The sequence below is a fragment of the Eublepharis macularius genome, chromosome 8 (assembly GCF_028583425.1).
Source record: "Eublepharis macularius isolate TG4126 chromosome 8, MPM_Emac_v1.0, whole genome shotgun sequence".
Lineage (NCBI taxonomy): Eukaryota > Metazoa > Chordata > Lepidosauria > Squamata > Eublepharidae > Eublepharis > Eublepharis macularius.
Genome location: NC_072797.1, coordinates 70,681,707 through 70,706,226, shown reverse-complemented (window position 1 = coordinate 70,706,226; position 24,520 = coordinate 70,681,707). Strand labels below are relative to the sequence as shown.

Sequence of the window (24,520 nt, the reverse complement as noted above, 5' to 3'; positions counted from 1 at the left end):
AATTTTAAGAGGCCCCCGCCTTCGCCCATCCTTGGGAAAGGCAGTGTCCGGCAGCGCAATTTCCAAGCTATTGGAATACAAAAGCGTGTTATTGAGTAAATCATTCTGGAATCTCTGCATTCTTGCTGTGTTGGGGGTGGTTCCAAAATATTGCAGAGCGGAGGAGCAACCCTGGTCCCCTTAACGAGGCAACAAGAAAGCCGCGCCGACGCTCCACCTCGGAAAAGCGAGCGGCTTTGCAAAAGGACTCGCCTGGGAGGGGCGGGGGTGCCGGTTTTTCCAGGGTGCCGTAGGAGCCTATCGCGGGCTAAAGTGACTCGCTGGAGTCTCCCTCCGCCCTCCTCGCGCACTTGGTACATTCCCACTGAGTCTCCAGGGGATAAATAGAGGGAAGCGAAGCCGCTGGCGCCGGGAAGAGGGTTTTTTTTTTGCTGGGCGCGAGGCAGCGCGGCTTTTCTTCTCCGACTTGAAGGTTTCTCCGCCTGAGGGGAGGAAAGCGCGCCATGGATCAGCCCGTGCAGACAGAAGTGTGGAAAGCGCAGACGTTAGAGGAGCTGATCGAGATCCTGCACCGGCTGTTTGCTGGCGATAAAGTCAATGTGGCAGAAGTGCAAAACGTAATGGAATCTTACGAGAGTAACCCTGAGGAGTGGACCAAGTATGCCCAGTTTGACCAGTTCAGGTAAAATCAGCTCTCCTGAGCGCAGAAGGGAAATCCAGGGAGACTGGTTTGGTAGTCTGCGTGCTCTGTTTTTAGGCGATTCGGTTTTGCTGAAATACTCCATGGATAGACGAGATGTTCTTGCCGACGGCTTGCATTCCTTACGCGGCTCTTAACAGTAAAGCTCAGCCTAGTACTTTCCAGAGCTCTTTTTTGCACCATACGTGGGTGATTTTTGACACGTTGCAAGATGAGGTTGGGGTTCTTGGGTCACTTTAAAGGTATCTGCAGTTTTCATAAAGTCGCAGCAACAATGTATGATTTGTCGCTAATGATTGACAGACGCTCTGTCCAGAAAGTGGCTCTCTGGCTATATCCTGTATCAAAATTGGGTTGAATCGTTAAAAATAACGTTTGGAGTGATGGGAGGGCACATGGCCTGGAGCTGTCTGGCAACAGTAGGATGGGAACATTTGGGGAGCTCAATGCCCAGAGAAGCCAATGTTGGCCTTACCAGTGGGACAAATCTTCCACACACCACAGTCCTTTGGCTGGGGAAGGGATATAAGTGGTAGCAGCATTCACATGTCCAGCTCTTCTGTCAGGCAGCTGTTGGGAGTTTGGACATAGGACAAGTTGTCTTGTGGTATACCTCTTGCTCCAGTCTCCCTGCTTGGTTTGTGCAGCACTTCCTTGGGAGTTAGTTGAATGATTCTGTTAAATTTCAGTTTCCTGATTTTTCTTGCAATTAAAAGAGATGGTTCCTTTATCTTTTTCTTTCTTTTTTAAAGCAGCTCTTGAAAGATGCATTGAAATTAATTGCCATGCAAAACAGTATAGTGTGTTGGAAAAATCTGGAAACAGGCTAAAACAGTAGTTAGAAAAGGCATGGCCTGCCTATATGGGTCTGGACAGGGCTCTAATTCTCGGCTTCTCTTACATGGCTTAAAATTTTTGGTTGGTGATGTATGGAGTTGGTGGAATGTGTTCTTTCATTCTCTTTTTCCTGCATTCACACATCTATATTGCCACAGAAAGGGGGACCTTGCTGGTTGCTAAGCTCTGACCCCAGACTCCCTTTCCTATTGAGCGCTGAATAATGATCACCCCTAATTCCTTCTCTTGACTACTCCTGCCCTTTTCATTCTCTCTGTGCTCTTGAGGCCTACTTCAATTCGTGGTGTGGCTTTGCTGCCTGAAAACAGCTGCTGTTGCATGGCTGAGGAGCCAGGCTGCTGCAAGAATCCCCTTTTGACTTGGATTTCCCAGATTGTATAGGAAGTATCTGTGCCAGCACTGCACAGAAGAGGGGGTGGTATTGATACAGTGGCCGTTTAAAGAGGTGAATTCCCACCCACCCCTAGTCTCACACATGGCAGTGGCCCTCCAGCAGCAAGAGACAGAATGCCAGTGTGGTTTAGCGGCTAGAGTGTTAGATTAGGATTTGGAGACGCAGGTTCAAAGCCTGCTCTGCCATGGAAGCTCACTGGGTGACCTTGGGCCAGTCACAGACTCAGCCCAACCCACCTCCCAGGAAAGGTAAATGAGGAGAGGAGAATGAAGTGAGGTGCTTTGGGTCCCTATTGGGGAGAAAGGTGGGGTATAAATGAAGCAGATGAAATGTGCTTGAAAAGACTGGGTCCTTTGCCTTCAAAGTAACCTGAGACACAGGAGTTGTGTCAGTATTTTGGATTTGCCCTGCACTCCATTTATTAGTCCATTACGTCCAGTAGAGGCACCTTAATTACTACATTGTTCATTTGTTCAGCAAATTTTGTCAACATATGGCCCATAAAGTCTCCTCTACCATATGGCTAGCTTGGTTGACTGAAGCAGTAGCAGAAAGGGATACAGTATTTTCTAGTTCAGCAACAATTCCTGATAAGCAGAGCTGTTGACCTCTTATTTTTCGGAATTCCACTAACTTGTATTTCAAAAACCACAATCTGCACTTTGCAAGAAAATTCAACAATAACTCCTCCTGCCTCCAGTTTTCACCTCAAAAACTTAAAAGTGGCTGGGGGTCTCTGGAAACCTTCCTTTCCCTTTCCTAGGTGCACTGCACTTTGAAGTTGCAGGGCAGCTCAGTTAAGGGGAGGGGGAGGAAGAACTCTAGGGTGGCTGTGTGAGGATCATCCATACAGAGAACCCCAGTGGATGCTCCACCCAGAGCCACCCTAGAGTTCCCCTTTGGACCAGATCACAAGGTTTAAGCCTAGTGCTTAAGTGGTTGGGCTGTGAATTAGTACTCTGCTGGTTCGAATCCCCCTACTGCCATGAACTCTGCAAGTGGCCTTGGGTAAGCCTCTCTTCTCAGCCCCAACTCCCCAGCCCTATATTATGGGGACAGTAATAACACTGACCTTGTTCACCACTCTGAGGGGAGCGCTAATCTCTCTAGAAGAGCAATATATAAGCGCCGTTGTTGTTATGCGGTTTAAAGAGGGAAACCCCAAGAAGACCAGGAGCGATGCTCAAAAGCAGCCTAAGGTCGCAGTGGATGCGCCATTTGATCGGGGCCTTCCTGCATGCCACGCAGGAGAAAATTCCAGGGTGGGAGCAGCGTGGTGCTCAGCCAAGCGTTAAACAACACCCAAAGGCGCAACTCTTTGAAGCCAAACCGAAGGAGAAGCGGACGATGACACCGAGAGCAGCGAGAAGGAGCATTCAGCCCTCTCGCTCTGCTCCCCTGTGCCCTTCTCCTTCATTTCGGCGGAGAAACCCACGCGGGTGGAAAGCTTGGAACCACAGGGCCTTCTAAAGCGCAGCCTTCCTGCAGGGCCATCAGCCTCTCCAGAAACTTGCAACGCGCCCCCTTTAAAAACTCCGTTCTGTTTTTGCTCACGTCGGCTGGCGGCACTTTAAGCGGCCCGTGTGAATTGAAACGTCCTTGGAGCCGTGTGGAGAGGCGCGCGGGCAGCAGCCCGGCCGGGTGATCGGGGCGGGGAGCCGCGCGCCCGGTGCAGCCTTTCCCTTTCTCTGCCCCTCCCACTCCCCGGAGCTCTTCTGAAGTGCCACGCAGGGAAGGGGGTAGAGAGGGGGAGAGGCCCCGCTGGCCAATGGGCGCCGACCTTCGGCTACACCCCGAGCTGCTGGGCCAATGGCTGCTGAGTAGAGCTCCAAGGCAGCCGGGCTCGGGCGTTGGCGAATTCTTAAGAACCAGCGAAAGCCGGGCGGGCGAAGGAGGGGCGCCCTTGAGGATGGCCGCTGTAAAATGCACCCGAGACTGTAAAGCAGTACGCCCCGCGAGCCCCGTCGAATGGCAGAGGTGCCAAGCGCGATGTTCTCTCCCCTCCCCAAATAGAGGAACGATCAGATTAGATAAAAGCAATCTCGAAGTCTCAAATCCTGCTTTTATTGTGTTCTGTGACGTCGCTGAAACATCTCGACAATGTCTGGGACCAACATCGCGTCAGCAAATCAGTGGCTGTTTCTTGTAGGGTTGCCAACTCCAGTTTGGGAAATTTCTGGATATTTGGGGGTGGAGTCTGTGAAAGTGAGAATCTGGAGTGAATCTTATGGTATATCATACAGCCCGCCCAATGCACTTGACATTTTCTCCATGGGAGCTGACCTCGATAATCTGGTTGCGATTCAGGGAGAACTCCCGGTCACACCTGGAGGTTGACAACCCTGGTTTCTTGCTTCTTCGAGCCTCTTTAATTCTCCTTTGGCAGCTTCCCTTGTGTCCTTCTGAAAGTCTGCTAATTTCTGTTCATGTCAGAATTGTGCGTACACATCAAAGCAAGTACTAATATTTAAGAGAGAAACTGATGCCTAGTGAAAATATTTTAGCTGGGTATTATTTGTCCAGTTTAAAAGGCATGCTTTGGCTTAATTTTATGAAGGTATTTCTCTTCAGATTTTTTTCCCCTGTGTACAGTATTATCTAATTTTTGTTAGAGAACTTCTTAAACTTTTTAAACTAGCTGGTTCTTACCTTGGTTGGTGGAATTCCAGGAAGTTTGCACACATTTAAAAAATAGTTTTTTTTCTGGGGAAAAAAGTAGTTTAAATGGGGAAAATAAGATATTTAAAATAAATGGATGGAGCTGTGGCTTTGTGGTCTGTCATCTGGTATCCTACCTTAGTTTTAAATATGCAGAATGAGAATTCAGCATGTTCAAAGCACACTAATAGGACTGCACTATGTAGAGTTTTCCCATTATTTCATTGGGCTCAGACTACAGTAACTTTGCATAGGATTGCATTGTATGTATATGATGTCAGTTCTCCTATAACTTTGTAAAGCAGGTTGTATTTATAATCAAAATGCAAGTGCACAGTGGGTATCCATAGCTCAAAAGAATCCAAATGTAATGGATAGATTTTTCATATAACTCTATAAAGAAATAATAGTCAAGAAGAGTGGGGAACTGGACAGACAGAAGTTTAAGGAGTTATTGTTTCAGTGGCCCTGATTTTTTTATGCTTGAGCCACGCAAGTCAAGGATGTATGATCTTGATTTTTGTTTTGCCTCTTACTGTGAGACGATGTTAAAAAGAAAGCCATGTTTTTATTGTTTCAGATATACAAGAAATCTTGTGAATGAAGGAAATGGAAAGTTCAATTTGATGCTCTTATGCTGGGGAGAAGGACATGGCAGGTTTGTAATATATATATATATATATATATATATATATACTGTAAAGTTATATCTCAAATTTCCAAATGCTTAGGTAGATCTATTGCTTGATTTTTTAGTCCAATATTTTTTAAAAATCCCAAACAATATCTATTAACAACAAAGTGAGGCAGTTGTTAAGTGACAATCTTTTATATTCTTGATTGCTTGTAAATGATCAGCAATGATCAACTGATGCTTTACGAAGGAGTGCTAGTAGGTAGAAGAGATTTTTCACCAGCCATGATGGATGGTGGACAAGATACATTCACAGTGGGCTTGGCCTTTGGGTATTGAAAGGGGGTCAGTGGCAGAAATTGTTTGGAAGGAAAAATATATTCAATATGCTACACTGTAATCTTGGGCCCCGTGGTGCAGAGTGGTAAGCGGCAGTACTGCAGCCCAAGCTCTGCTCACGACCTGAGTTCGATCCTGGCGGAAGCTGGGTTCAAGTAACTGGCTCAAGGTTGACTCAGCCTTCCATCTTTCTGAGGTCGGTAAAAAGAGTACCCAGTTTCCTGGGGGTAAAGTGTAGATGGCTGGGGACGGCAATGGCAAACCACCCCATAAAAAGTCTGCCAAGAAAATGTTGTGATGCAACGTCTCCCCATGGGTCAGTAATTACTCGGTGCTTGCGCAGGGGACTACCTTTACCTACCTAATCTTGGGTATATTATAAAACACAGGACAATTGCAATGCAGTTTTAAGCTAACCTACTTGTTTGACTGTCTTTTTAAAGTTAGTTTGTCATTTACCTTATTTATTTTACTTTAGCTTATCTTCACTGAATGAGAGGATAGAAATTTTGACCTCTTATCATCCATTATGGAAAGCCCGCAAGGTGTAGTGGCTAGAGTAATGGTCCAGGATCTAGGAGAACCTGGTTTGATTTCCTGCTCTGCCATGAAAGGTTGCTGGGTGATCTTGGGCCAGTCAGACTCTCAGCCTAACCTACTTCACAGGATTGCTGTGAGTCAAAAATGGAGGAGAGAATAATATTAATAACATTCAATTTATATACTGCCCTTCAGGACAACTTAACACCCGTTTAGAGTGGTTTACAAAGTATGTTATTATTATCTCCATCTCCTGTGAGGTAAGTGGGGCTGAGAGAGCTCTAAGAGAGCTGTGACTGACCCAAGGTCTCCCAGCTGGCTTCAAATGGAGGAGTGAGGAATCAAACCCAGTTCACTAGATTAAGAGTCCTGCCTCTCTTAACCACTACATCAAACTGGTTGCTTTGGATCCTAATGGAGAGAAAGACAGAATAGAAGCAAAGTAAAAAATTAAAACCACACTTGGTTTATGATGCTAGACTTCTCTTTGCTCAACTCTTCACTCCCCCATCCTTCTGCAGTTTTCTCCATAAAAATTAGGGGAAATGTTGGTCATATTTTGTTGTGCCATAGAAGTGGGGCTTTCAACAAGCTTCTCTTACAGAATATGACAAGCTGTCTGTGTTCATAGAGGATGGAGTAATCTACTGGAAGGAAGGCTGTGGGGTACTTTCATAGCTGTATGTCTCAGGCCTTCAGCCTATCAAATCAAAATGTCCTGTGTATTTCTTGTAGGCCACACGTTTTTAGAGCAAGATAGCTTTGGGGGCATACTCTGCATGAAGACATGCTGCAGAGACAGATCTTGTTATATGCTGGATGCGCAATCTGTCGTAAGCATAAAGAGAAAGGCTGCTCCCGTAACAGACAAAGTAAAGGAAGAGAGTAATTCTCACATGAGGATTAGTCTTTCTTTACTTTGGATGCGCAGTCTGTGGCATCTGTTATTGCAGAAAGCTGTAAGCCGTGTGAGTCCAAAAAAAGAGAACAGTCTACATAATGGACTCCACAGGCATTAACAAATGCCAACAGGTGTTTCTAATTAGAAAATAATTAGTGACAATTGTTAGAATTTGTTTATGCCTATGGGGTTTAATTATTTTATTGTCTCTTTCCCCAAAGAGCTGGGTATAACTTGAAACCATGTCCTGAGGAATTTTCCTTTCTCTGTTTTTCTAATCTTTTTCTCAGTCCAGCCTGGTGAAGAGTTTTACTGAACACAAAAGCTTGCACACTGTTATGTGTCATTTGGTTGGTCCTAATAAAAAGGTATTAGGTGGATTGTGTTCTGATTTTTTTTGAGAGGGGGCTATTACTGTACCATTTAATTTCTGCCTTCTGTAAAATAGTTGTATCAGAAATTCTGAAGTATGAGGAAACACAATTCCTATTTATCAGAAAAGGCTGCTGTAGAACCACTGATGACTTTCTTCTTTGTGCTTTCTTGGTGGTAATAGGTTCCCCCACCCTGTTGCTCTGAATGCTTTGTGTATGAGATTGAATGAAGGAACATTGTGCTTTCTCAGCCTCCAAAGTAGCCTCTGTGCAGAGATAAAGAGATTGTTCCTCATCTCCCCCATTTTTAATGCAGTTGGAGAGCACCAGTACCCATTCTGAATATCCCTGAAAACTCTATAGAGAATATTTCTATTTTTTCCCCCAGTGGGTACCAGTTGCCTCTTGGCTGCTGTGGAGGTTGGTTTGAATCACTGATGTTGCTCTTCAGGAAAACATATATTCATAACTGGCTGTAGTTGAAATCCAGCTACAAATGTCATTGCTGTCTTCTAGAGTGTTTTATTTTTATTCTACAATCATTCAAGGAGTTCGGGGCAGCATGCAAAGTTCTCCCTCTTTGATTTTTTTTTAATCCTCACAATAATTCTGTGAGGTAAATTAGGATAAGAAAGGATTTGAATTTGTATTTCTCCAGTCCTGCACTGCGCACTAAAACTACACTGGCATATTGCTTAAGTGCGTGATAATGCTAGAAGAGGGAAGTCCCTTCTTTTGCTATCCATTCTCTCAGTTCACAAGGAGCTGGCTTGCTTGTCTCTTTTGGGATAGGCTAGTACTAGAAGCTTGAGGGCAAATTTGGGTCTGGGAAATCAAGGCCACTATTTCTCCACTGCAAAGCAGCAGGTTAAATGCTTAACCTTTCCTTACCCATCACTTTCCCTTGGCATTCACTCTCTCCAGTACCTCCCCCTTGACATATTAAATGGAGAAAGAACAGGACAGTTTGCAGTGGGAAGGGAGTTGATGGGGAAGGTTTAAGCACTTGCAGCTTCGCCCCTCTGGGTTATACACACTTGCTTGTAGTGAAGTGGAAGCCCAGATAGGAGGTTTCAGCCATGCAGACAGTGATGGAGGAATAGAAAATAACTAGGGAAGAGAGAGAGAGTTTAGCATTCAGCCTCATGCTAGTGGAATGATGGGCAGAGAGCAGAAGAAGAGCACATCCTTGGTACCTTAGTATATCCAATAGGATGTGTTGGGTGGGAAAGGGCATATACACTTGGGTGAGTGTTCATGATTGTAATCTGATCCATAGACCTATTCTCAGTCTAGTGTCTTATTTAGATTATGAGCTGGTTTGGGTCATCATGGATACTGTGCATTTTTAAATAACAGGGTTTTGTTTTTACTTGCCCTGGGTTTCTATATTGGTTTTAAAATTGGTATAATTATCTGTGATGCCTGAATTCAGCATGGAATTCATACACATATTCTACAACATGAACGGAGGTTAGGGAAGAGGGAACAGTTTTCAGGTATTATAACTAAGAAACCTTGCTCTGGCTGTATCAGCTGAGCACTTATTACAATTTAAATATTGTTGCACTGAAAAATATGAAAGGCTCTGAATGCATGCTGTCTGACAGATGAACTGAGCTGCAAAATCAGGTTGTTGCTTCAAAACTTTCCCTAACTCAGAGTCTCTCTACATTGGGCATCTGATATGTGAAGAACATGTGTCGAGAGATGAAATGTTAGCCAATAAGGGTAGTTTAAAAAGACAGCTGGCAGCAGGGCAAAGGCGGTGCTATACACTGGAGCTATACATTTCCATTCCACACTGCCCTCTAGTTTTAGACTGGAGAGGTGAAATTGACAGAGCCTTCTGGACGGCGAGGATGAAGGTAACAAACCCTCTGAGGAGCGATCTCTGCAGGCGCTGTCCTTTTTAAACTACTCTTCCCAGCTAACATTGTGTCTCCCCTACACTTGACAAACACACGCTGAGGCATCTCGTGTAGAGAGAGACTCAGTCAGCACAATTTGGGTCTGTCATGCACCTTGCATAACTGTTTGTTTGAATGCATTTCACTTGATGAGTCACAAACAATGCAAGCCTGAGAAATTACTACATATTTTGATGGTGTGAGCTGTATGTTCCTTTTTATTTTTTGAACAGCCTTCAAGTGGGTTCTGCCAAATACTGATGGTTTGTGAATAACACTGTTTAAAACTAAAAGAGCACAGCTTGTTTTCATTTTTTGCTAGCAAGAACTTGGGTGGAAAGTGACAATGTGGCATTTCTTTCATAGTTCAAAATAGAAACTAATCATAGCTCTAAAAAGGAACACTGTTGTATCTGTGTGCACAGAAGATGATGTGTAAGCATGCGTCAGGTTTTTAATCTAGACGCTGATTTTTTTTTTGTTTACTATTTATGAGCATCTGAAATGAAAAATTTGCCCTATGGAATTATTGCATTGGTTTTTCATTAAAGGCTTGCATAGCAAGAAAAATACAGGAAAATAGTATCAGCTGTGATCCTAAGTCTGTATGTATTTATTAATATATGTTGGGACCCCAGCAGCTTACATCATTCTCCTCTCTTCCATTTTTTCCTGACAAACTGTGCAGTTTAAGTAAAGTAGAGACAACGTGGCTGGTTCAAGGTCACCCAGCAAGCTTCAGTGGCAGAAGGGGGATTTGAACCTGGATCTCCCAGAGCCTAGACTGACAGCTAAAATTAGTAAGGGAATGCAATGCAACAAACTGGATTTCCATTGATATTTATAGTGAATTAGTGACACCGTGCCAACTATGCCTTTTGTTTGAGGCTCGGATTGGTAGGTGGCCTCCCCCACCCAAAATTGATAGCCCCCCACACACTATCCAACTGTTCATCTTTGCATGTGCAAAGCTTCTGTCCTGACTCCAGCATGACGTCATTTTTACAAAGTGATGTTATTGCTGGCCCAGTGGCCAGGCATGCCTGCTGACTTCTTCCCCGTTTTACAGGCAGCTGGGTGAGCGTGCCAGCTGGCCACATCCCCAGCTCACAGACAGCTGGGTGAGCGAGCTGGAAGCAGGGAAGGTGTCACAGGCAGCGCAGGCTAGGTGGGCCCACTGGCCATTCTTGCAGTAGAGCAAGGAGGAGGTGGTGGAAGCAGCGGGCTGCCCGGGCTGTCAGTTTTACAGACCCTGCACAGGTTCCAGCACGGGGGCTGTGAAACTGACAGCCCAGGCAGGAAAAGAGGCTGTCAGTTTTACAGACCCTGCACCGGTTCCAGCGCGGAGTCTGTGAAACTGACAGCCCGGGCAGCAGAAAAAGAGGCTGTCCGTTTCACAGACCCCGCGGCTGAACCCAGCACGGAGTCTGTGAAACTGACAGCCCCTTTCTCCAGCTGCTCTGGCAGCAGAAGAAAGGGGCTGTCTGTTTCAAATGCCCCGCGCCGGCTTCGGCAGCTGGTGCTGGGTGGTTGAAATGCCACGGAACAACGAACCATGAACTGGGGAAAGGTTGGAAGTTCGAGGTTCTGTGGAATGCCATGAACCACGAATCACATGGTTCGGGGTTTTTTTGGTTCATGCCCATCTCTACTCCTGAGAGCCCAAATATGTCTCCTGAGTTCAAAGACAGACAAAACATGAGATCTAAATAAATCAAGTTTTTAAAGAATCTGTAATAGCTAGTGTATCCTTGCATATTTTTAGTTGGGGCTTTTTGCATATTTTAGGTAGTGTTTGTAATAATCTCTTGTATATATCTAGTCAATTTATGATACATCATGTTTGCAGTAGACATGATGTGAAGACATATTCCTTGCTGAGTAGAGATGAAATTTTACAGAAATGTTGAAGCCATGGGAGGGCTTTTTTCCAGTTTTGGGTGGGTGGGTGGGACTGAAGTGTATGTAATTTCTTTCCAAACTTACTTTGCTCCTTTAACAACATAATATGCAAGATTTGTTACCTATCATATAAAACTGTAATTCTTGATATATTTATGGCATTTTAATGTACAAAAGTTTTTATTTTCTACAAGCAATAGTATACATATGCCGGACAGAGAGAAAACTGCAAACTGCTGCATCCTATGGAAGCTTAGCCCACATATATTCATTTTTGCCATTTGAAAGGTTAAAAATAGAAAACAGAAATTTTGGTGGTAACAGAAACAGTCACACTAGAACTAGCAGCATATTAGTTGTATAACACTGAAAACGGTGAGGTCTTCAGTACTCTTTAACATACTAAATGTAGACATAATTAGTCATGTTTAAACAAATGTATTCTTGAAAACATTATGTAAGTCTACAGTATATATACCAGCTACCATTCTATAATGCTGTAGATTGATTCACATAAAAATCATAATAGTACCCATTTTGAGTGAATTGGCTGTGATTTGAACCCATGTACCTGCCTTATACTGAATCAGGCCATGGGCCTCCATGGTAGGGTTCCCAGTGCCTGCTGATGGTGAGCAAACTCTTGGGGATTTGCTCCCTCGTCCGCCAATTGCTGGCCGATCAGGGGGAGGGGCAAGCCCCCGGAGCTTGCTATCGCGCTGACTGCGGGAGTGTTTCTGTGTTTCGTTTGGGGCCGATTCGGGCCCCAAACTGGCAGAATTGGCTTTGTGAGAGTGCGGAAGCGCTCATGCAGCTGGTCATTTACGGAAGTGATATCACCCCACAGCCGGTGTGGTGACATCACTTGCGGAAGTGATGTCATCATGTCACCGCCAGAGCATGCATATGTGCCCAAGGTTTTAAAACAGCTCGGGAGAAGGTTAATGCCAGATCCCAAACCTCCCGGTGGGAGGATAAAGAGACCTGGCAACCCTACTCCAAGGGCTCAGGCAGAGGTCTCTTACATAACCTACTGCCTCTTAACTGAAAACGTCAAGGATTAAACTTCGGGTCTGCTGCAGGCACAGCTGCTGCTCTTCCTCTGAGTCGTGTCCCCTCTTGCAGGTAAATTTTCTGCAGTAGAAGGAAGCAGGTTTCCTCACATTTCCTCTCTGCCCCTTGAACTATTTCTGGGCTCCCTTTTTCCCCCGGGAGTAACATTTTGGAGAGCATTTCAGGCTGCAGCAGGAAGGGCTGAGAAGAACAAGTCCCATTGTATTGATGGAAATACCTATGCTTTGCAGAAATTTACCATGGGCTCCAAGCATTTGTCTTTAAAATGCATTTAACTTGTTCCAAAGGAGAAAATATTTCATAGGAGTTTTTTTTAATAGTTCTCCAAACTTCCATCTTCCCTGATTTCTGTATTTTCACATCTCACCATACTAACAGTTTATCTATTATGTATATGCACCTGTAGCAGCATCCATGATCACATGGATTCGCACTGCTTTATGAAGATCCTTCAAGGAAATCTGAAGGAAACACTGTTTGAATGGCCTAGCAAAAAGGGAGGTGGAGAGCTGCTGAAGAAATCTGAGAGAGTTTTGAGGGAAAATCAGTGTGCCTATATAACAGGTAAGCCTTTTTACTTTGGTACAAAATTACCTTCAGCTTGAAGCTTTTGCTGTCAATATTTTTATTACAGCGGACCAAAAAAGTAAAGTTTTTGAGATCTGTGGGTTAGATCACTAGGCCCCATGAGGTCATCTCTCCATGTTGTAGATTTAACCTTGCCTAATTTCCATTTCCCAATAATGGCTGAAGGGGCACTTTCCCTTTCCTCTATATGGTAAGGATTGTTTGCAAGCATCTATTTTCTTGCCATTAATTTATAAAGCCTTAAAGCATGACATTTTCTGCACTGCATTGTCATGATGCTAGTCCTCTCAACTGGCTAATTTATTAAACTAAAAAAAATAATTAGTTTAACATTTAAAGCCAAATATATGGACCCTATGTGTACTGTAAGTGATCTATGTAGAACTACTTCATTTAAAGGTTCAATGGGCATAGCATGGAGTAACAGTGAATAGGATTGTACTGTTAAACTGGTGGTTGCTTAAACATATGAACAGGATGGAGTATTTGTATTGTGGCAGAGTTAGTGTCATTATAATCAGTCCTAAATCAAGTACTGTGCTTGTTCCTATCTTACCTCTGCCACAACCTCAGTAGGTGGCCTTGGGCAAGCCACTCACTCTGAGCCTTAGCTGCCCACCTGGATGATGACACTGGCCTACCTTATGGAGTTATTTAAAAATTACAACATGATAAGCTATGTGAAGTGCTTTGAATGCTAAATTTGTAGAAAAATGCTTAGTATAGTTGTTAAAACACCTGCTTTTGTCTTCAGCTGAATGCTTGTTTGACAGCTTCAGGCTTTAATACCTGCTTGTCATTTTAACTGAGATTTAGTGTACATCGCATACTGGTAATCATGGCTCGCCTGTCACACTTAGTACACTACATTGCATTTTTGCAGCTGCAACTGAGGAAAGACTTAGCTCCTTTTTTGCAAGCTTGCTACCTAATCTGTGCTTTTGCGCCCTATCCTGTTTAGATTCCATTGGCTTGCATCGTGTGGAGAACCCAAGCCATACAGAAACTGCTGCTAGTCTTCATTTGTACAGTCCACCCTTTGAAACCTGCCATGCCTTTGATCAAAGAACTGGACATAAGCAAAAAGTTAAAATGACATTCTATAGTCAGTTTGGGGAGAGGACTCCATATGTAAGTACCAAAAATATATCCTGCCTTTTAGCTTATCTTTGCAGCCTTTCCAGGGAGGGAGGGGGGGCTCTCAGCTCACACCCAAGATGGGGGTACCATACGAAGAGGCCAGATGATTTGGCTACCAAAGAGGAGAAGGCAAGGAAGCCAACTCTGAGGAGCTCAGTTGACCAGTGAGCTGGGCAAACTAGGGAGGAAGAGTCGCAGAACAGAGGACTACAGGACATTAGAGAGTGGGTGGGTTTTATATCTGCCTAATGATTGAAAGTGACCAGTGGTGCCTTGCTACTTGCTATAAAAATACACAGTAGATAAAGAGTCAGACTACAGGGAAGCACGAAGAATACAGCTCTCTTGCTTGACATGCTTTCCATGGGCAGGGATTTTTAACCTGGGAGAATGTGGTCGAGCATCAGGCTAGGATCTGGGAGACCCAGTTTTGAATCCCTGCTCCACCGTGGATCTTTGCTGTGTGACTTTGGGCCAGTCTCTCTATGGCCCAAAGTCATTTATCCTCACAACCAGAGTTGTGAGGATAAATGGATGAGGGAAGAACATTGTAAGCTACTTGGGGTCCCCATTAGGGAGGAAAGTGGGGTATAAATAAAGTTAAAAATAAATATGCAGCCAGCCCTCTACTGAGAACTAACACAGAGTTCATTTAATTTATTGGATAGTATATTAAACATAGAACACAAGAGTTATTCTGTGTATTTTTCAAAAGCTTTCTAAGGAAGGCAGGGATTTCTGTATCAGCCAGTTAACACTTAGCTATGAGTGTTTTTCCTCTTTTCTGTCCATCTGTTCTCCTACAATGTATTTCAGCTGCAAAGGCATGATGGCTTCAGCCAGAGAGATGCTGTTGAAAATGACTGATTCAGAAATCTTCAGTTTAAGATAACTGTGGTGAGGGGCTGTTCCCTACTGGAAACAAGCATATCCTCCTGTGTGTTTTCACTGTTCCTCAAACTACATAAGAAAATGGGAGCAGTAAAAAGAAAATGGAACACCCGAAAGGACATAATTTATGTCCTCATTACATGTTACACAAACTCAGAGTCTGCCTTCTTCATAATAGAGTGGCTTTGCTAGTGCTGCCTGGTCTCCTTTTTTTAAAGAATTGGAGTAATAAGTGATCAAATGTAACTAACTTGTGTTTTATCTGTAAATGAACGCTAGCCAGTTGATGGTGCCATTATTTTAAGTACCAGTGGTTTATATGGTAATTATACTCATTAAAGGGACTTATTGCTGTGTTTAATCACCCTGACCCAGTTTGCTTGCCAGAAGTCTTCCTTTATGGAAGAACAGCATTTAAAAAAAATTAAAATATCTGTATGTGACGTCTGTATGTTCCTGTATCACTAAATCAGCCTTGCTTGAGATATTACTCCAAGGATCCCCGTGCTTTTTTAATCTATGGGTATCTTTGCAATTCTGACAGAGTGGTGGGTACAGTCACAAACTGGATGCTGCAAGAGACTGAGGCAGTCAAAAATTGCATATCGCATGAGCTAGAACTAACCACAAAATGCCAGGGAGTTAACTTCTGTGTAACACTGATAGTAGCTTTTAGGCAGAAGTTCTGTTTAATGGGATGTCTTTTAAAATTTATATGCCATTTCAAAATATTTTCATGCATTAACACAAAATTATACATATTGTGCTAAGAAATCCTCATCAGGTAGTATGTGACTTTTGCAGGCAGCTAATATACTTATGCCAAAGGGTGAAATGCTGTTTCTTCCGGCTACTCCATCCTTTTATGTGAGCCCTTCCCTTTTCACTTAGCCTTTTTTGACCTGCACTACTGCTTGTAAGAGCGATAGTTTGTGCTGAAGGTGAGAACTCCGATGAGAGCTCTTTGCACATGTGTACAGTAAGAGAAAGAATCTGGCTAGATTTTGATAAGAACATGTTATTTTTTAAAAGTGGCCAGAATCTGATACAATGATGTTATTATCCGCTTCTACCCGAATTATAAAAATGCATTCATATTGAGAAGATCTGATGCATTCAGTAGAAGTTCCAGTTAAATGGAATAAGCATTTTAGCTGGGCAGCCCTATCATGTTCACTCAGAAGCAAGTCGCAATATGTTTTTCAAATAGCACCCTGCCATTTGCAGTAAAGAACTTTGCATAAAGCCGCTGTCAACATTAGACCCTAAACATAAAAATCACAAAAAGCTCCACCTGACAACACCCACTTTCTAAAAATATCTGCAGGCACTAAAAAGGTGTTGGCGAGTGCCATGGTGCCCCATGGGTGCCACATTGGGACTTCTGTATTACTCTCCTATTCTAGATAAATAATTACCCTTGATGTATTACTTTTGATGCATTACTGTTTTTCCTGTGTCTTGACAAGCAATTTCCTTAACAATGGGAGGCGATAATATAAAGAATAGCCTTCCTGCTCTTGTCAGTCTCTTCATGCTAGTATGTGAATAAATTGTGAGTCCCCTCTTATCTTAACAGGCCAAAAAAAGATAAGTTGACAGAAAAGACACAGATTGTGTAATGAGTTAATTTTTACTTGCTCTTCTCAGTGCAGAATGTTCTTTGCTTGGCTTTTGAACCAACAGCCCACCCCTTCTCTTACTGAAGAGGATAGGACAAAGAAAAAGCTGGGCCCAGAATGGGTGCGCACCATCATCATCTCCCTCTCTTCAAAAGAAGGCTAATGCTGGAGAGGGGAAAGCCAAGACTTGCTAGGTCTCCAGTGGGATCAGATCTCAGTCTCCTTCCATCTTGTCTTCCCCCTCCCATATGGTTGCTGAGCACCCACTGTTTAGGGTTGCCAGGGACTGAGTGGGGTGGGGGACTTGCACTTCATTCATGTCCATGGGCCCTAGTGATGTTGTCATTTCTGATGCAACACAAGAAGTGATGGCATCAACCCTGGCTTGACAGGTAGGAAATACAGGTGGATGTTCACCCATTTTGCCATGTGCCTCCTTTGGCATGGGCCCATCTCCTAGGCTTGAGTCTTCCTGCCAATCAGCTGGTGATTGGTGAGCAGAGGCAGGAACTGCTGGGAGTTTTTCCACCAGCAGCAGGCACCTGGTAAGCCTACCACCATCTGAAACCCTGAGACTCATGGAGTGGGACCAAGTGATGTCTCATTGATTAATAGTAATAACAGTGGTACTTTCACAAATGACTAGGAATTATACCATATGGTATCTATGAATGTGTGTAGCCAAGTGATTTTGAATAGACAGAATATTTGCTGCAAATAAATGTAACATGAAACAAACTAGCTGATAAATCTAAAATGTATTTGAGCTGTTAGTGCCAGACTGCCTCCCAATAGGGTTGCTGTGCTCCTGCTGGGAATGGGGGCTCTCCCACCCTCAGCAGGCCATTCCTATTGCTGCTCAGCTGAGTGACAGGAGAAAAATGGGTAGATGGTTGGGGACAATCACCAGTGTCACAACCATAAGTGATATCAGTGCATTGCTGGTGATGCTCTACCAATCAGTCAGAACTATGTGATTAAACCATAGAGTTTGGCTGACTGCTAGAGTGTCACCAGTGATGTGAAACATCATTTTCACAATTATATTGTTGCCAACAAGGCTCCCTCCTCAGTGGTGAGTCTCCAATCCTGCCTCCCAGCTCCATTTTAGATGTTCAGAATTTACTACATCCAGGCATATATATAAGTTTTGAAAGAAATTATACTATCTGGGCCAGCTAATAGCCATGACATTTCCAACCGCTGCCTTGAGGCCTAATAGTTCATAGCTAAAGCCTGGCACCTGACAGCCTTCTCCTCCCTTCTCTGAGGACAAAACCCAGGCAGGAAAGTGCTGTCTTGCTGAGCTTTCCACACAGTAGCTCCTCCATTCACACCAAACTCTGGGTGTTAAAGTTCTTTGACTGCCTTCTAGAAAATAGTTAAGGAGAAGGCTTGGTGGAATTTGCTTGTACATCTCATTCATCTAATCTGTTGAGATTCTGTCGTATTTCAGCTTCAATATTTGAAGACTCTTGACAATAAAAAGTGTATTTATGTTTTTTAGGCAGCTTCAGTTTCACAAGAGAACAACTGAGGAACGTAAAGAGCACTGACTTTGGGAGGATTTTCTTTCTTTCTTTTAAAGCCGGAGCAGAAGGCTCAATGGTTGATTCCTGTTGCAACTGTGCTGAATGTTCTGTACCCACAATTGCAATAGGACAGCTTCCATAGTTGTCCAGAATGATTTCTCATTTTGAATTCTAAAGAGAGTATTGCCTTGGACTACTGTAGAGTTCCAATGCCTTTTGTAGTCAGCGATAAAACAAGAGTCTCTATTAATTCCACTGTGACTGTAACCACAGAAGCTTGGGCTTTTAAATATGGCGGGAGTCTTTTAGCAGCCTCACATGTATGAATGTATGGCAGTTTAACGTGCCATGGAACTTTTAAACCTTCAGTCAACATTTAATGCCTCTTCATCTGTAGTGTGTGTTAACAGCTTTGTCTGATTTTGATTAAATGAACCATTGTAACTGTTAAATAGTTTATGCATTTTCAAATCTTATTTGTAAAAAATCAGTTTTTTAAAAGAAGGGAGCAATAACTAATGCCCTGTATAATGTTGCTTTTATTCTGGAAGGAGTGTCTGTTTTTAAAAGTTACTAATCATGTTGAATAAGCTTCCATTTTCAAGGACCTTTTGATAGTTGGATCTACATATCAACTCAAATAAAGATGGATTTAGACATACATTTCCAGATCTGCCTTTTCTTTTCCTGAAAGCCAATACAATTTAGCATCACCAGTAAATGCTGTTGACTGGATATCTGATGTGTAGATATGTTTAGGAGAGAGCTGCAGAGGGAAGGAGTAAGTGAGATAGCTCCATTCTGCATTGGCTACTTTACTTTCAGTACACTGGGAATATATTAACAACATTCCACAAAATTCTAAGGGTAATCATTTTTTAATTCAAAAAGAAAAAAAGTTCCAGAATCAATGACGAATACACTGGAGTATTAGCAGAAGGCTCTCTAAGTACCTATGGTTATTCATTTTGTTTGTTGTAGCATTATTATGGTTAACATTTGGAACTTAATTGGGTAGAATGAAGATCAATATATTGACCTACATTCATTATACCTAAAGAGAGAGCATACTTCCTTCAAAGGCTATTGTTGCTTCCATCTTCGTTTTTTCCAATCAAGGATTATACCACAAGACAGAGACATGTTCAGCAATTTTATTAAAGCAAGTGTACTGAAGGTCAAAGAAAGATGCAGCCTGAAAATTTAAAGAAATTGAAATAAGGATGTGGTTCCTGGATGAACTATGCAGCTCTTCAGAAAGCAGACAGTAGGCCTTCATACATCTCTTGATATTGCTTTGCAGCCACAAGGGTCTGCAATGATTCTGCAGACATGGCTCTAACTCTGAACAATGGGAATGCCTGTGGAGTTATTGATAACAGCAAGAACATGTTGATGAGATCACATTGAAATAACTTCCTATGATATGGAGCATATGTTACCCAAATAGGAGATCTCCTTAATTAGTGGGGGGAATTAGCATTAAAGGAGACAAGCAAGAGGGGGTAACTAGGAATCCCCACCAATGCTTACAGGGATTATTCGCGTAGAGAACTCTCAAATAAATCAGGTGGATGTTCAACCATAAAAGTTTATTAAAGAAAAATGAAAAAGTACAGAAAATCACATACAGCACACATACAAGAATAACTAGGAAAAGCAGGGAGGAAAGGGGGAGAAAACAGTTTAGAGATGGCCATAATTACCAGTCTTGAAGATAAGAGGTCCATGAAAACAACAGCAAAATGACCAGCATTTCACGGTGAAGAGAAGAAGCCCAAACGAATTTGTGAGTGTATGGTGGGTCCCAAGTCAAACAGAGTACATGGTTGGGGAGCCTAATTATAGCGCAAAACGTTCCCTGGGGCAAGCTTGACTCTCGCTCTCAAAAGCAATGGTTTAATGGCTGTCTCTGGAGGTGGACAAAGGAGTTGGGAGAGGTTTGTTGGTTTCTATCTGAAGTAGACTATAGATGAAAATATTGTTTGATGACCTGGTAAGTACTGGACGGAAAAGTTACCAGGTTTGCTGAATAACTTTGATTAGGATAGGTGGGTGAGGGGGAAGTATTGACAAGATTAGACAGGGGTTTTCTCAGGAAGCCTCATTGTCTCTCTCTCCAGTGCGTAGAGGGGCAGTCAGTCAACAGCCTCAGATTCATGTTCTGGTAGTTTTCCAGGCTCCTGCCTTGTTCATGTGCACTCTGCCTTGGGCCAGGCAGTGTCTTGGACTTATGTCATAGGAGAAAGGGGTTTATGATATTCCATCAATAAACTGCCCTCTCAGTGTGAAGAGGGGGTCTGATTGCTAACACATATGCCAGATGCATTCAAAGGGACTGAGAAAGGGAGGGTGTCTTCCTGACCCTGTATTGCATTATTTTTGTATCTAGAAAATGATCCAATTCAGTCTTTTATCATACTCTTTTATTTGATGAAAAATTGAGATTTAGCAGTCAGTTTTTGGAGCAAATTACATCAAAGGTTCAGTGAAGGCAGAGGCAGGAGTGATTGGGAAGGCTCTGTAACATTCAAAATGACATTCTCAGCTGGTGGCACGTTTGAATTTGGGCAGTGTTTGCTTCAAGTAGCATCTCAAGCAGCAAGAAGCAAGATCCCCACTGGAGCTTTGTAACTGGTAGCTAGAAACTTAAGTGAAAATCCTGCCTTTGCTGAAGCTGTGGCTTTGACTTTAGTGAATCTTAGACTCTCACTGAGATAAAATTGTCACTGTTTGTGAAATTGATGAAAGACCTTACACAGCAAATTAGCTAAATGCAATCAGTGAACCTGATCTCCGACTCACGTAGCTCCTAATCCAGACAAAATATGATCCCGTGCAACTGTTTTCAGTGCAATGCTATCAAGACAGAAAGCAGTTAGACATAATCGCCCTCTCCATGCAAAAGTCTCTGTGAAAGAAGAAAAGCTTGCATAATCCCTGGTACCATAAGAGGTACAGAAAATGCCTTGTAAAGACAACACTTTTCTTGATATGGAATAACAATGTGCCCCTTAAATTTTTGTCCTAGATAAGGCTTCGTGCGCTGGCTACAAGTAGTTAAGTAGACTTATGTCTGCTGATGCCCCCTTGATCTCATTTTCTATATCTGCTAAGGGGTTTTTAGTTGCCCTCCTACCTATTCTTTATGGGCAAAGAAGATCCCCCGCCAAAGTTTTTGTTCCAAAATTATTTTGTTCACCAATTTCTGTTCTTCACGTATGCGAGAACCCTGAACATACTCTGGTGCATTTTTTAAATAATGTCTGGGAAAATGTAAGCAACTGTTAAAACTATTTTGTGCCACATGTTAGGCTTCTATTTGCTCTGTTTCTTTGGAACAAGCTGTTGCTATTTGATGTTCATGGGATCTTAAGTCAGAACATTCACTGAAACAACATTCTTCCCAATGACTTCAATGTATTTTCCATGGGGAAAAAAAGGAGCTTGTTCTAGCTAAAATCTAAACTGCACCACACTACATCGCAAAACATTGGCCAGGCTGTTGTTGTGTAAGAAATGAAAATCTGATCAGCTTGAAATGTTTGTGAAGATGCCATTGCTATAGGAGAAGAATAGATCACAAACCTCATGAAAGATGTTCCTTTCGGTGATCAGTTTTTGAACAACATATTCTTTCTTTCACATTTTCACACAAGTGTTGTTCTGACAAGGTAAGAAAGGCATGCCGTATTTGTATTTGATGCATACAGATACCATTGCATGTAAAAAAATCAACTCCAGGAATGCTTCACAGAAGTTACACACCTGGGCTGGAAGGAACCAATCATGTCCTTTAGATTGGTAGATTTTGCAGTCACAGCTGTTTTGTATGGAAGAAAGTTATTGATTACTTACTATGCTGTTAACTAATACACCACTAGCTGTCTCTACAGCTGTTTATTTAATTTCTGCACTGTTTAATTGGTGCTTGTTTGATCTTCCTTTATATCCATTTTCTAAATAATAGCATGCATCTATGTAGACAATGATTTTATGTTCCTAGTTACAAATCAGGTAAATCAGGTACACTCTTAACAGCAGACCACTTATTCCCCACCCCTCTTTACCTTCTCTGCCCTTCACATTGGTTTGCAGAAACTGGATTGCAGTGCCAACAGATTAACCCACCACCACCACCACTTGTATCTAACAGCCTCTTCCAGAAAAGCAAAGATACACACTGTACATACTGTTAATGTGCTCATTCTTTCAAGTTATTTTGAGCCTCTCCCAAGCCTGAGAGAAAGTTGTTTGCCAAGGTGTAGTCTTTCCAGGGTTAAAACGTGCAATCGCTTGGTCTTGGGGATTACTTTGGTATTATTTTTCTTAATATTTGCTTTTCTACTGTTTGGCTTGTCTGTCTTATGTATTAGAGTAATAACATTCATTTGTTGTTTCTGTAATTAAAAGCTTGCAACTGTAATGCATATTTTTGCTTCTTATAAATCAAAGCACCTATAGCATAGACAATGTATATTAACGAAAGATGTTCCAGAAAAGAGAAGAGAAACAGGTGTGTTGTTAGAAATCCCGCCATTGCACTGTTTGACCAAAAGGACTAAGGAGACTTAAATTTAGGTACTTCATGTTAATTGGTTCATAGGCTACCATTTGTATTCATTTTGGTTTGATGTAACATTGTTTGGGGTGGACAGAATGCCATTGATTTGGGCTAATTCATATATCCTAACATTGACCATGAATGTACAGGGCATTCTGTGGCTGGTGGCTGCATCAAACATCTGGATTTTTTCAGGAAACAGGAAGAATGCAGATTTTTAACTTTTGTGATTTCATTGTGCAATTTTGTAAAAGTCGGGTTACCTTTTTTGCAGCTAGATGTTAGCTAGTGGAACATTGTTTGGGATTTGAATATTTATCTTATTTAAATAGCTTGTTAATACGTCTTTTTATACAGAGACTTTGAAAGTGGGTAGGAGGAAAATTTAAGCAAGACTCAAATGTCCTACACTTATTTTGATTCACACTTTTACAAAGGTCTTTCTATAAGTCAGGTGTGGGTTCTCCAGACCAATTTTCATACCGTCACAGAGAACAGCTGCCAGGAACTAAGTTTCAGGTTGGGAAAACAGCATGGAGGGGAAAGGCTGAAGCCCCTTCTTCTCCCCACACCAGTGCTTAGAAACTTCGTTCCCAGCAGCTGCCATCTGACTGTGACAGTACGGGAGTTAAGTTGGGGGGACCCAGATCCAACTCACGGAAAAAGTCCTATCTAGTTTGGCCCCTACCCAGCCAAACTTTTTATAGGAGCAGAGCCAGGATTTCATATTGCCTTTCTCTGCTAGGGTCTATGAACTTGATCCCAAGTGTTTACAAAACAGTTTTGTAACTTGGTTAAAGGCAGAGCAATGTTCCTAGCTGCAGAAATATGTGTTAGAGTGCAGTGTTCGGCAGCAAATATAGGCTTTATATCTGTGTACTGGGCTTGTTAGTTTGCTGACAGAAAACAGCAGATTTAGCTTGCTGTCATGTATTCCTCTATTTCAGTCAGCTTTGGCGTTCAGTTGAAAAGGTATGATATTGCATATCATACGTCTCCCAAGCAGGGAGAGCACTGCAAGATTTGGCTTGTTTCCATGCCAGAGGGAATTCTTTGCTCTATTTAAGACAGGGATAGGCAATTTTTTTTTTGGCACAAGGGCCAAACTCTCATCTACTGCGAACATGTTGGTGTGCTAGCAGATGGGGAGGGGAGGGCTGTACTTGGCTAGATGCATTAGGAGCAAGCCGAGTCCAGTGGTATCACCTGGCACTTGAGGGCTTGCCTCAGTTTCATCTGGCACGCATGCTGAGAGTTTCTTGCCCCTGCCCTAAAAGGTGTTACTTTTATGTCAATCCAGGATGTTTGTATGCTTCTTGAGACAAAGCTGAAGAAGCAGCAGACATTTTAAGGGTTCCAGAGTTTGCTTTTGGTGCATTACACAGCACTTCCAGTATTATTGTGAAGTAAACTTCTGAATTCATGATGACTGAGAACAGACAAACAACATCTTATGTGGGCATCACTTCATCTTTTCATATTCAGAAAGGCTGGAGAGCCTAGGGATCCAACAGCCATGAGCACAGTATTTCCTACCCCATACAATTGGCTTCTCAAGCATATCTAGCCTTCCTATATATTACATCAGAACTAAAATGTTTCAGGGCATCTAAGGGCCCTGAGACATTAGGCAAGAGCTATGGAGCTACGGAACAAGACAAAAAAAACTATTGCAAACCCAGCTCTAGGGGTGGAGAGCAAGGTGACAGAAAATACAGACATCGGTGGGGTTTAAATGGCCACAACTTTATTGAATACAGCTTTAAAGAGCATTGGCGCCTCATTGGGCTTGGATTAGGGTTGACAGTCCCCCGTTGGGGGTGGGGGATCCTCTTGTCCCACCCTCCACCACCCACTCCTGCTTACCTGGCCAACAGGGGGAAAGGTGGGGGAATGCGC

The 24,520-nt window shown here is 42.8% G+C and overlaps 1 protein-coding gene across 1 annotated transcript; it reads left to right on the top strand.

Annotated features, from left to right (window-relative positions):
• Window positions 1-378: 378 nt before the first annotated feature.
• Window positions 379-18,720, top strand: CDO1 (cysteine dioxygenase type 1). Its single transcript, XM_054986901.1, has 5 exons — window positions 379-682; window positions 5,191-5,268; window positions 12,691-12,848; window positions 13,834-14,003; window positions 18,033-18,720. Exons 1-5 carry the CDS (start codon window positions 504-506, stop codon window positions 18,060-18,062), a joined length of 615 nt encoding a protein of 204 aa, XP_054842876.1. The 5' UTR covers window positions 379-503; the 3' UTR covers window positions 18,063-18,720.
• Window positions 18,721-24,520: the final 5,800 nt, after the last annotated feature.